The sequence below is a fragment of the Momordica charantia genome (assembly GCF_013281855.1).
Source record: "Momordica charantia cultivar OHB3-1 chromosome 10 unlocalized genomic scaffold, Mcharantia_2.0 BLBB01000010.1, whole genome shotgun sequence".
Lineage (NCBI taxonomy): Eukaryota > Viridiplantae > Streptophyta > Magnoliopsida > Cucurbitales > Cucurbitaceae > Momordica > Momordica charantia.
In genome coordinates, this window is record NW_028275158.1 from 22,139,356 (window position 1) to 22,150,976 (window position 11,621).

General features: G+C 33.4%; 2 protein-coding genes across 4 annotated transcripts; both read left to right on the forward strand.

The window, feature by feature from the left end:
• The first annotated feature begins 4,810 nt into the window (after window positions 1-4,810).
• LOC111014846 (plant viral-response family protein) lies at window positions 4,811-9,176 on the forward strand. 3 transcript variants are annotated; one of them, XM_022289696.2, is made up of 4 exons: window positions 4,811-5,026; window positions 5,602-6,030; window positions 7,310-7,813; window positions 8,685-9,176. In XM_022289696.2, the coding sequence occupies exons 2-3, from the start codon at window positions 5,684-5,686 to the stop codon at window positions 7,800-7,802; spliced, it is 840 nt and encodes a 279-aa protein (XP_022145388.1). In that variant the 5' UTR covers window positions 4,811-5,026; window positions 5,602-5,683; the 3' UTR covers window positions 7,803-7,813; window positions 8,685-9,176. The 3 variants fall into 3 exon arrangements, with proteins under 3 accessions (XP_022145388.1, XP_022145387.1, XP_022145386.1); XM_022289695.2 differs by having other exon boundaries at window positions 4,812-5,026; window positions 5,395-6,030; window positions 8,675-9,176; XM_022289694.2 differs by having other exon boundaries at window positions 4,813-5,026; window positions 8,675-9,176.
• Window positions 9,177-9,763: 587 nt separating this feature from the next.
• PAM68 (PAM68-like protein (DUF3464)) lies at window positions 9,764-11,186 on the forward strand. The gene is made up of 2 exons (XM_022289698.2): window positions 9,764-10,183; window positions 10,515-11,186. The coding sequence occupies exons 1-2, from the start codon at window positions 10,115-10,117 to the stop codon at window positions 11,070-11,072; spliced, it is 627 nt and encodes a 208-aa protein (XP_022145390.1). The 5' UTR covers window positions 9,764-10,114; the 3' UTR covers window positions 11,073-11,186.
• The last annotated feature ends 435 nt before the right edge of the window (window positions 11,187-11,621 follow it).

Genomic DNA, 11,621 nt, shown 5'->3' on the forward strand with positions numbered 1-11,621 from the left:
GGTTCATCTCCGTTGGGTGGGACCCGCTAGACACAAACAAAAATAAAACTTGTGTTATAAAAAAATTATTTTCAGGAGCCCCGGCAATCAAGGGACTAAAAGTCCGCTATCAATGTGACATTACGGAAGCACCCTCATTTCAAGGACATGGCAATAATTTGTAGTTGTTATGGAAGAAGGGCATTTTGGACAAGAGGCACATTCTTTTACCAGTTGTGAATCACGTGCCTTGCACGTGTGATGTTAATTTTAATTTTAAAAATTTTCTTTTTGCCTTTCCGAATTCATCGACATCATGGAATTATAAATTTAAACGGAGAAAGTTATTTCGGTAAATATTTTTGTTTCTTGGTTTATATTTTTTTAATACAATAATATAATTAAGGTAATTATTTGTTATTTTTTATTTAAAAAATAAATAAAAATATGATTGTTGATCATTTTTATTTTTGTATCTAAAATTTTAAACTAAAAAAATAAAAGTCCTATATGAAAATTAATTTTTAAAATTCAATATTTATATTTACTTTTTAATATTTTTATAAATCAATAATAGTAAAATAATGTTCTTTATTTGTGTTTAAAACTAGAATTGAGTAGAAAAAAAACAATAAACTTAATTTTGTTGTTTTCAAAATATCTACACAATTTTAAAAACATTAATTAACGAGTAAAAATAGTTATCATATATTTATGTTTCTCGAGAACTTACAAGAAATATGAAATAAAAAAATAAAAATGAGAGAATATTACTAGATGAGCCATCTTAACAAATTGAGTATGTTCATGTTAATTTTAAATATTTTATATTTATTTAAAATATTTTATAATAGATATTTTTATTCATTCCATAAGTCATCTATATAAATAACACTTTTCTAAAATAGAAAACTATTTAAAATAATGTTTTCATTTAAATTTAAAAAATCATACTCTATTGGTCTGTGAATGTTGTAGTCAAATTTTTTTTTTTTAATTCAAGATGATACTCATCCTGTAAGAGTGAAGTATGATTAAATAATTTATCTCGTAATAACTTATAAATAAATAATCTTTACATTTAAAAAAATTAATATAACAAAACAAATTATCAAACCTGCAAATAGAAAATAAAGTAAAGAACATTGATTAGCAGTAGACCAAAGCCGTCAATAAAACATCTATTATCTTCAATTTAATGTTTGACTCCTCATCCTATTTTTTTATATACATCGCAAAGTTTTATTATTTTTTAATATTACAAATAAAATAATTACTAGGAAAAATATTCAGAATAAACCGGCATAAATAAATTAACAATTTTGGCCTTTTTTTAATACAATATATGGGAATGGGGATTGAACTCACAACGTCTTGGTTGTCAATTATCGCTGAGCTATATTTGCTTTAGCAACAACTTTGGCGTTTGATGTAATTTGAAGAAAAAAAATACGTGATTTTGATTCATGATCACTATAATGTTGGAAAATTTATAAAATCAATCTCAAAGATGTTATTTTCATGGTGGACGTCGTTAAATGACTTATTTATTTAATTTTTTTTCCTCTTAATTCAACTGACATTGATGGAAGGCCGGTAGATGTTAGAACTATGTTCAGACTTGATTTGAAATTTAGGTAAATGATGTATACTACCATTATTAAAAAAAGAAGACTTCACAAAATTCTAGTTTTAGTTCTAATCACACCATTTAATTTACTTGGGATCATATTTTCTTAGGGCTTAGAAGAGAAAGAAATTCAAACCTTGAAAGCACCGAGTAAGATTGGCCAAAAATAAAATAAAATAATTTTTCCATTTTCCTACCCACGCGTTTTTCTTTTAACCAAAATTCATCCCCCTTTGCCTTCTTTAAAGTTTTCATAAACCTTTCATTACAACTAATTTAACTTTATATATGTCTAATTTATTATAAAAATGGGCAATAATTTGATATTAAAGATGCATAATCTTTCTAAGGATAAAAGGACAAAGGGCGTGATGGATATAATGTAAGAAATTAAAGGGTAAAAACATAACTCAAAGTTTATTCTATATAAAGTATTTTATATAGTACATATTATAAATCTATATCAGATTCGAACCCACGATTTTTTAATTGAACGTACATGCTTTAACCAATTGAGTTAGACTTTAGGTTTGCACAAATTCGATAGATTTGACCATACAATTGAAGATCATCTTTACACCAATACGTAACCAACAAAAAATTTACCAACGCCATATAAGGGGTATCAAAATAGTAGGGCCACGCTTCCAAAAGCTCTCTTATAAAAGGTGGAGTTCATTTCTCTCAAATGTAGGAAGTTTATACGCAATCTAACCAAATTTGACTCGACACAAGCTTGGATTAAATACTAACTTAAGTATCATAGTGTATATGACCAACCACCACACCAGTGCAATGTTCTGTTTGTAAGTCATCGCCTCGACTAACTAGACACCCACCTCGAATCTAGGGCCAACACATCACATCATTTATGACTACATGATATTTGGCCTTCGAAGATTTCTCCCACTATAATTAGATTTGACATAACTCTTACAATTTTACTTTTAATATCATTCAAGAAAACCGATAATTATCTTCACATTTACATACCATAGATCAATCTGTTATATAAGTGGGGCTTTATTTCCATTCCTTGCAACCCCAAACAAAATTCGTTTTTTAAGGACTTCGTAACCTTCAGAAGAGTATTGCTAAATTTGTAGTTTTGAAGTTTTTTTTTTTCATTAATTTCCTATTTTAAAAACAATGTTTAAAAACTATTATTCTAAATTCACGAGTCTATGAATGGGAATTTTAAGTGATCAATAATCTCGACTTTTAACAGAGAATCAAAAGTCAATTTGTTGTTTTTTTTTTCTAAAGATGTGAATTATCTAATCAATTATGTTCAGATTCCCATGAAACCACCCATTTAAGTTTATGAAAATAATTTAAAACAACAAATCAATGAAAATCTTATCTTTTTTCCGCATTGTTATCGACTTAGCAATACATTGTACAAATAAATCAATTATTTATTATTCTTAAACAAATATTATTATTTATTATAAGGATTTTAACTACAAATTGCATTTTGATTTAGAAGAATTCGGCCTGTTTAATTTGTGTTGCAATGGTCGAGATGATTTCTCACCAATCACGTGTCGACGTTTGATAGCTCAATTACTACAAGTCAAGATAATGAATCATAGTTCGAACGTCTCGGTGGGTCGATCTGAACTATTTATGATGAGTCACAAGTCATATTTCATGCCGAGCTGACTATATTTTCTACCTCGATCGCCTAGGTTAATTAACAGTCAAGTTGACCTTCGTTAACTTCAATAGGCGCAAACCTCAATATGTTGTAATTCTCGAAGATGTCTTGATGTAACTTTTTTTTCTCAAAAATTACAACTATACTTTTCTTTATAGATTATTTTTCATCTAACATGTATATAATAATCAATATGCTACTTGATCACATATAAAATAGCGATCCGTTTAGATATATATAAAAGTAACGAAGAAAAACACAAAATTTTTAATTTTTTTTTTCATTTCGACGAATGGTTTTATTGAAAGTGCATGGAGTAAAATAAGCAAAAATTAACGGTACATTAATTGAAATAAATATTTTAAATGTACATTGTTACGAAGTGAATCTGGAGCTTCACATCCATCTCCCATTTCAAAGCATGTGGTCCAGAATGCAGATTTGAGACCCATGGTCAAGAAAGGCGAAGAGGATTCGAGCGACTCGAGACTAGGGCCAAGCACACTAAATGAGAGTACTAAGTGCACCGAAGTGACTCAAATGAGCCGAAAGTCAATTAGAGAGGCATTGATTCCATGTGGCGAATCATGACGCGCGTCAAGATATCGCTCCAAACGTTGCACACGCCTTCTTACAACGTCAACACTCAATAGAAGCATAAGAATGTCAAAAACCTTGAATCGAGGTATGCAAATCATTATGCTTAAACTCTTGTACAAATTTACCAGCGAACTCATAATGAAATATCCTAGTACTCTATAATAGTTTGCATCCATTCTAATTCAAACCCAAGTATTGAAGTGTATTTAGCAAAGCAACAGTACACATGTAGTTCATCTCGAGCTTTGAGACGAAGGTGTACATGACACTCATGTGTCACCTACCTAGACATTGTATGTGACACTCATGTGTTACCTACACAAAAATTAGCATCAACATACATAACTACGAATAAACCAAAGCAAAACAATATTTAAACAATATTTCCATGTATCTACGAGTCCAATATTAATAGGGGATAAATCGAGAGTCATATAATATTACAAAAGAGATAAAATAGGAAGAATATCAAACAAACGATTATTAATATATACGTAATATTAAGTTCAAACCATGGTGGCCACCTACCTAGGATTTAATATCTTACGAGTTACCTTGTCAACCAAATGTAGTAGGGTCAAGCGGTTGACTCGTGATTAGTCAAGGTGCGCGCAAGCTGGTCCGGACACACGGATTAAAAAAATATATATATACATAATATTAATATTGATTATTTTAAACATATTTACAAATCATGAAATGTTTTTATTAGCTTAAATATTTTGTAATCTTTTTAAAAATATCTACCAACATAATATTTTATCGATATTTTCATCTACATCAAGCTTGTCTAAAAATATATGGACAAAACTTCCAGTAACATATAAACGGCTAGATTTTTTAATTTTATATAATTTCATTAAAACATATAGGAATTCGGATCAGCAAAGTTTTTTCCAACAAATATTTAAATGACATGTTTATATTTGCGAGCGATTCGTTAATTTTGAGAAGGAAGAGGAATGGTATTAGATCCTCACCTTGCCGCCATCGTCAACGCCACTACTTTCCACACGTGACGTTACTCTCTTTTGGTCTTCTCTCTGCGTTTCGGTGCGCCATAGCCTTTTTCGGGGACCGTAAAAGCGTAGCTTCTGCAGCAAAGGCCTCCCATGGTGGTGGGATCCTCTCTCGATCACCAACTCTATTATTCAATCGTGAGTGCTTTCCAGATTATCATTACCACCACTCGATTGTTCCATGATTTTTGTTTGTTTTCATTTTTCACCACATCAGAGTTTATCGATCTCGCCATGTTTCTACTCGATTGCTTTAATCACACATACGAATTCTCTCTCTCTCTCTCTCTCTATGTATTTTCTCGTCTGTACTCCTGCTTTTGCCATGGCTATTATGCTATTTGAGCTACTCGATTTGGTCCTGTGCTACTTTTTGGCTGTTCTCTCTCTTGGCTGTGGATCTGTTTTTTCTTTTTCGTTTTTCACGATCGCGATACCGGCGATTTTGACCAAATAGTGCGAGGACTTCGAATCAATTTCTAAAGCGTTTCTTGTTTTACCTCCAGTCCGATAAAGCTCATTGGCTCTTTCTCCCCCTCAATCATTAGCTCCAATGATGTCCTTTTTGTGCTCTGTGTTCTTGCTGTGCCTTGCGAGAATTATTGGTGCTTTTACTTGCTTTCATGAAGTCTTTCACGAAACATTCAAAAGAGTTGAGGGAGTTATCTTTTGTGTTGATTTACTGAGTGGAAGTGTTTTTTCCGGGGAAACAGAACATGTTTGAGCGGTAGGAAGAGGAGAAGTCGTCGTGAAATTGAAGAACGAGAAATAGAGTGGTAGAAGCGATTTGAAGATATGGGATCTTTTAAGGGCCATGTTCTTCCTGGGACGCTGTTTCTTCTGGTTGGTGTTTGGCACGTGTGGAGTGCTCTGCTGCGATACGCGTCAAATCCCGATTTATATCGCGTCCGTGTATGGAACCCTGTGCCGGGCTTCGATGGAAAACTGAAATACTTGGAGCTTTATGTTGTTGTCATTGGCGGTTTCATTGATTTGTGTATCGAGCTTCTGTATTCAACCCACCTCAAGTTCTTCGTTGATGGAGTTTTGAACCCTTCGCATATGAACAACTTTGAACACTCGGGGATGCTTCTCATGTTCTTCCTTTTTGGACTCGTCACTCTGCTCAATGAAAAGTCGAGGTAATTAATTCTCTCTTGTTTCGTGAATAAGGCTTTTTTCTATAAGAAAAATACTTCAGAAATTTAGGAAATTATTGGAGTGTTAACTACTTCTGTTAAAGATCAGTTGGGTTGATTCTCATGCTAATTTTCAAATCCACAAGTGCAAAGAGTGTTAAAAATATGCATAAAAAAATTAAATATACAATAACCCACGAGTTTAAGCTTTTTAAGTTTAGTGGTAGCTCGATAGAAATAGTAAGGGACTTAAGACTAGAAAAGTTATCAGACTGATGGTTGAAAATATTAGAATTTTTTTAAAAAGAAATTCAGACCGTTAATGGCAAGTAGAAGTGCCCTGGAGAGGTATATCTTTACGGAATTGATATAATAAAGGTTAACTTTTGCTCTTGGCACAGTTTGTTTATTTTAGATCATCAAGAAAGTGAAGAAACCACCGTAGATTCAAGATGAAGATACCGCAATTTAGGTCTGTGGTGTCTTTGTTCCAATCCGACTTATATCTTTCTTTACAGTTATCATATCATCACCTTAGCATCTTAGAAACATATATATGAGAAGCAGTTGATATGAAAATATAACTCGACAACCATATAAAATGGAAGTTATGGGATGAGAGCAATAACAGTTTCCTGTATGAATGTCATATTTCGGCCTGTGCCTGTTCCCAAACTTTGCAGGAAAGGCACTGATGTTTCTTGTTCCCCTATTTTTAGTATCTCTCAGTTTGTAGGAACTTGTAGTCCAGGATTTGAAGTAAATTGTGGACAAATGGACAATTTTATAGGAGGGGAGATTTCTAACCTAGATAACACACAGCCTTGTGGTCCTCCACAGCTGGTTAAATAACTAACAAAGGAGCATAAAGAATTGCCATGTGAACCCTTATCTTTTAGTCCAGCTTTCAAGTCTTGAAGTGAGCTAAAATGTTGAACCACGGTTGGCCTAGTGGCATCAGGGCATGTGAAAAAGTGAAAGGGACTTTAAGAAAATGAATTTAAATCTCATGATGACCACCTTCATAAGGTATTAAGATCCTATGAGTTTCTTGACAACGAAATCTTGTAGGGTCAAACAGATGTCTTATAAGATCCATCGAAGTGCATATATATAAGTTGGCTCGAACACTGATAAACATAAAAAATAGTTTATAAAATCTTGAATTGAGCTGTTGATTTTTTGTTTTTAAATATATGTACAATTTATCCTTCAGGGTGTCTTTTATCACTAGTTTTTTATGAGAGATAGTTGGATTCAACTCTCACCTCTTTTGTTTCAGGTTTGTTCGCCTACCAGAAGAAGCGCTTTGTCTGGTTGCTGCCATGGCATTCTGTGTCGAGTATCTGTTGTTTTACTTTCATTCAACTACTCATAAAGGCCTTGAAGGTTACTACCATATTATCCTCGTCCTCTTGATAGGGCTCTGCATTTTGTCAACGACTGCTGGAGCTGTTTTAACTACCAGCTTTCCAGTCGACATGTGTAGCGGAATTGCTATCACCCTTCAAGGTCTTTGGTTTTATCAGACGGCCTTCACTCTATATGGTCCAATGATGCCTGATGGTTGTGAGCTCAAGGAAACTATGATGGTCATGTGCCACTCAAAAGAGAGTGAGGTTAGAGGTGAATTCCTTGCAAATTTCCAGCTCTTTTCAATGGTCCTTGGAGTTCTTGCTGGAGTCGTAGGGTTATATTGTTTCGCAGCTGCGAAGTATGGGCGTTCTGACCTTGGGAGTTCAAATGCCGTTCATGTTGGATTGGCTCAAGACTAGATTACTTCCTGGTATGTATGCATCAAAATTTTCAATTTTCAATCCTAGTAATCTCTAGGTGGTTTCTTGTTGTGTTTGTGACATAAAACTACTTTCGCTCCGCTTAAAAATGCATGTCATGTGACCAAGTGGTTTATATATATGGAGCCACAAGTTTCTAACAAATACAAGAAGAAAAACGGGTACCCCACAAAAATAGCCTCTTTTTGTTGCAAGAGAATGTTTGGGAGTGCTTTTGGGATACTCAAAAATACTTATTCCTCAAAATTATCATATTTAGAACAACATCAGATTGCCTATTTAAAGACACTCGAAAATGCTTTATGAGAAAATGATTGTAAAGTGCCTTTGGTCAAAGTGTTTGACCCAAAAGTACTTTAAAAGCAAAAACAAACATCATAGTGATTTGTTATTAAACAGGAATGTTTGTAATCAAAGTACTTTTGTTTCTCAAACTTACTTGAGCTAGCCACAAATTTGCTTCAAATTTGTTTAAGAGAGAAACTTAACTAATTGTAGTTATTAATTTTGTCACTTGTTAAGTAATAGAATTATAAGTTTAACATTGACATTGATTCGAGGAGTTCCACAAAGTGGAGAAGGAAAAAGTGACTACCAAAAAAAGAAAAAGAAAGAAAGCACTAAGAAAAGAAGGAAATGAAGAGGTGGAGAAGAAAAGAGAGGATGCAGTTGAGTCCCTTTACAGATAACTTTGTAATATTTTGAGGCAAATAGTTCTTGATGCTCATTCTCCAATAACTTTTCAGGATCTTGTTGCATAAGTTTTACTATGCAATCATGTGACACTGGCAAAAGATGACCTTGTTCTATTCTTTTTGGGAACTATGATTTGAAAATGATAGTTTTTACAGGTTTTTACAGGTTTCCCGACCTGGTCTCCACGCAACGACCTAGTATTCTCGGAACCAATCACGCAGAGAGATGGATGGTTCAAAGCGTTAGAAACATAGTATAGAAGTCGAAAATCATGATGGTATGTTTCTCAGGTAGTAAATAGACATGTTCATTTTTTTATTCTATGAATTTAACATCTACTAAAACATCAACCATTTTATCTGCAAACCCAGTTATTGAAATTCTTTACGATATCGTATAATTTTTAGTTCCAAGTCTAGCTTGGATTGAAACCAAAGAATTAGTCCATTTGTTTCGTCTAGATGCTATGATTAAATGTTTGGCATTGAAATGCAGTTAGATTTTATATATTCGAATTATGAACAGGGGTCTTCCATGTGTATTGAGATGCTTTTGGAACTTTAATTTAGCTGAGTATTCATTGATATTTTCTTAATTAGATCTAGAACGACTTATTACATAATGTAATCAATGGATTGAAGATTTACTTTTTAGATACTTTTCAAGTGGTGAAGGTTGATTTTGGTTCAAATTTGAAAGTTAGTTTTAAATTTTCATGGTTGTGTTTTTTAATTTTTATACTTTAAACTTGTTTAGCAAGTTTTCTGAACTTTTAATTATCCAAGTCCTTGAGTTAATTAGACGTTGGAAATTAGTCTACCACATCATTTTTAGATAATACAACAATACGAAAGAGTAAGGATCTAAGGATATATATCTTCACGAGTTAAATTATATTCAAGTGGTCTCTAATGTTTGATAATTCTATTTTGATCCTTAAAATTTATTAACAAAAAATTGTAACATTGAATTGTTGTTATAATTGTATATTTAGGTATTTACATTGTCACTTGGACATCTCACGTGGAAGAAATGAATTTTATTTACTAGTATAGTAATATTTTTATAATGAACAAGTTGTAGCATTCGAGCAGTATATTTACATGTTTAAATAGGTCAATATAAGAGTAATTTAATTATATGTTAACAATTTTTTTTTCATATAATGACTTAATTGGGAATTTTTAATACTAAGAATTAAAAAAAGTTAAAAGACATCTACTATATTTCGTTTAAAATAAATCAATTATATATGACTATAAACTTAGCTCACCGTAGTTGACATTTGTATCAGACAAAAGAGAGTTTGAATCTTTCATCGATATTAAAAAAAACATTTGTAGAGACGATGTTTGGCCGTGGGGATTGTAGTGTTCTTGGATTATGGTGGTTCCATCTTTGTCTGACACGTGGGAGAGCCTCATTGGTCCGCGAAATGTTCCGCCAATTCTTTCTTCTACTAAAATTTTTTCGTCGCTTGAAAAACCTTATCCGTTTCCAAGAGCAACATCCATGGCTTCCGTCTCTGACCCGCGCGGTGAAGACAAAATGTAAGAGACGAGACGACTGTGTTTCGGCTTCAGAGACGAAGCCTAATGGCCGCCATTGCCGGATCGCTCAACCTTCCTCTTGCGCCTTCAAACCTTCCATCACTCCGTATCAAGGTACTCTCCTCGTTACTCCTCGCAATTGTGATTTTCTTCTCTCTACTTCGATAACCGCTTCAATTACGCCGAATCGAAATGACGATGTAGGATTCTATAACCTAAACTATTCCTCAATTGATTTTCCAGAAGTTCGTAAAAATCAACAATCGATTTCGTATTTCTGTTTCCCGGAACATTACGATTTAGGATTCTAGATTTACTTCACTAGGGATAGTAGCAAAACCTAGAGCAATCCGTCGATCCACTTCGATTGCAGTTAAGTTGAATTGATCGATGAAAAGCCTGTAGAAATTGTGGATTACGAGACGAATTTCTGTTTGTTCTGCAGAGAAATTGTAAGTTCTCGATCCATTCGAAAAGCCACGAAAGGATCCGTTTCCCACTTCTGAGACCAAGCATTTACCAAAACCAAACTCGCATTAACCAGCCCGCGATTTTACGCGCAACCTTGAGAAGTCCGAAGGGATTCGGACCGGCGCCGAAGAAGAGGAAGAAGAAGAGCCAAGAAAGTGATGAGGAGGACGAAGATGAAGATGAAGATGAGGATGAGGATGAAGAGGCAGAAGGTGGGGTAATACCAGAAGTAGTGACGAACAGGATGATGAGCAGAATGGGATTCTCAGTGGGGATTCCATTGTTGATAGGGCTTCTGTTCTTCCCGTTCTTCTATTACCTGAAAGTTGGGTTGAAGATTGATGTGCCCACATGGGTGCCATTCATAGTCTCCTTCTTCTTCTTTGGTTCTGCTCTGTTGGGAGTTAGCTATGGGATTGTTTCCTCTAGTTGGGATCCCATGAGGGAAGGCTCTCTCTTGGGTTGGAATGAAGCTCAGAAGAATTGGCCTGTTTTTTGGCAGTCCATTTGGGCCAAATCTGATAAGAAATAGAAGAATTCTTGAGTTCTTTGTTTTAACATGAATAGATGTTATGTTTTCCAAAAGTTATATGAGTTTGGAAACATATTTAGAAAATATAGTTGTGTTTTTTTTTTAAGGTTGAAATACTTTTTTGTTCTCTTACAAAACCTTCCCTTTGTTCTTTCCACTTTTTAAAAAGTTTGCATTTTGTTTTCATTTGCAAATTCTAACCCATTAAATAATGGTTACATTTTAAGGAATTTAGTGAGTGAAATGTTACGTTGAAATTATGATGGAAATGAATGAGAATAAAAATGAATGTACTAAAATGGTCATTTTTTTTATAAATTATAGGATCAAGTTGGATGCTTTGAAAATATAAGGACTAAAATAAACAAAAGTTGAATGTTCAGGGTCCATGCATCTAGATTCCGAAGCAAAGAGCTACCCTGGGATGCATTTGAATAAAAAAAAAAACGAAATCAACCGAAAAACTATAATTGAAACAAGACCAGTATTTGTAAGGAGAAAATGTAATGTCTTTTAAATTGGAGTGATGTAGGAAATTTTTGGAAGATT

Bases quoted from the DNA above. Each gene is read 5' to 3' on its own strand.
- PAM68 (XM_022289698.2), top strand. From the start codon at position 10,115: ATGGCCGCCATTGCCGGATCGCTCAACCTTCCTCTTGCGCCTTCAAAC. The intron at 10,184-10,514 runs GTACTCTCCTCG...TTTGTTCTGCAG, and splicing joins TTCCATCACTCCGTATCAAG to AGAAATTGTAAGTTCTCGAT.
- LOC111014846 (XM_022289696.2), top strand. From the start codon at position 5,684: ATGGGATCTTTTAAGGGCCATGTTCTTCCTGGGACGCTGTTTCTTCTG. The intron at 6,031-7,309 runs GTAATTAATTCT...CTTTTGTTTCAG, and splicing joins CTGCTCAATGAAAAGTCGAG to GTTTGTTCGCCTACCAGAAG.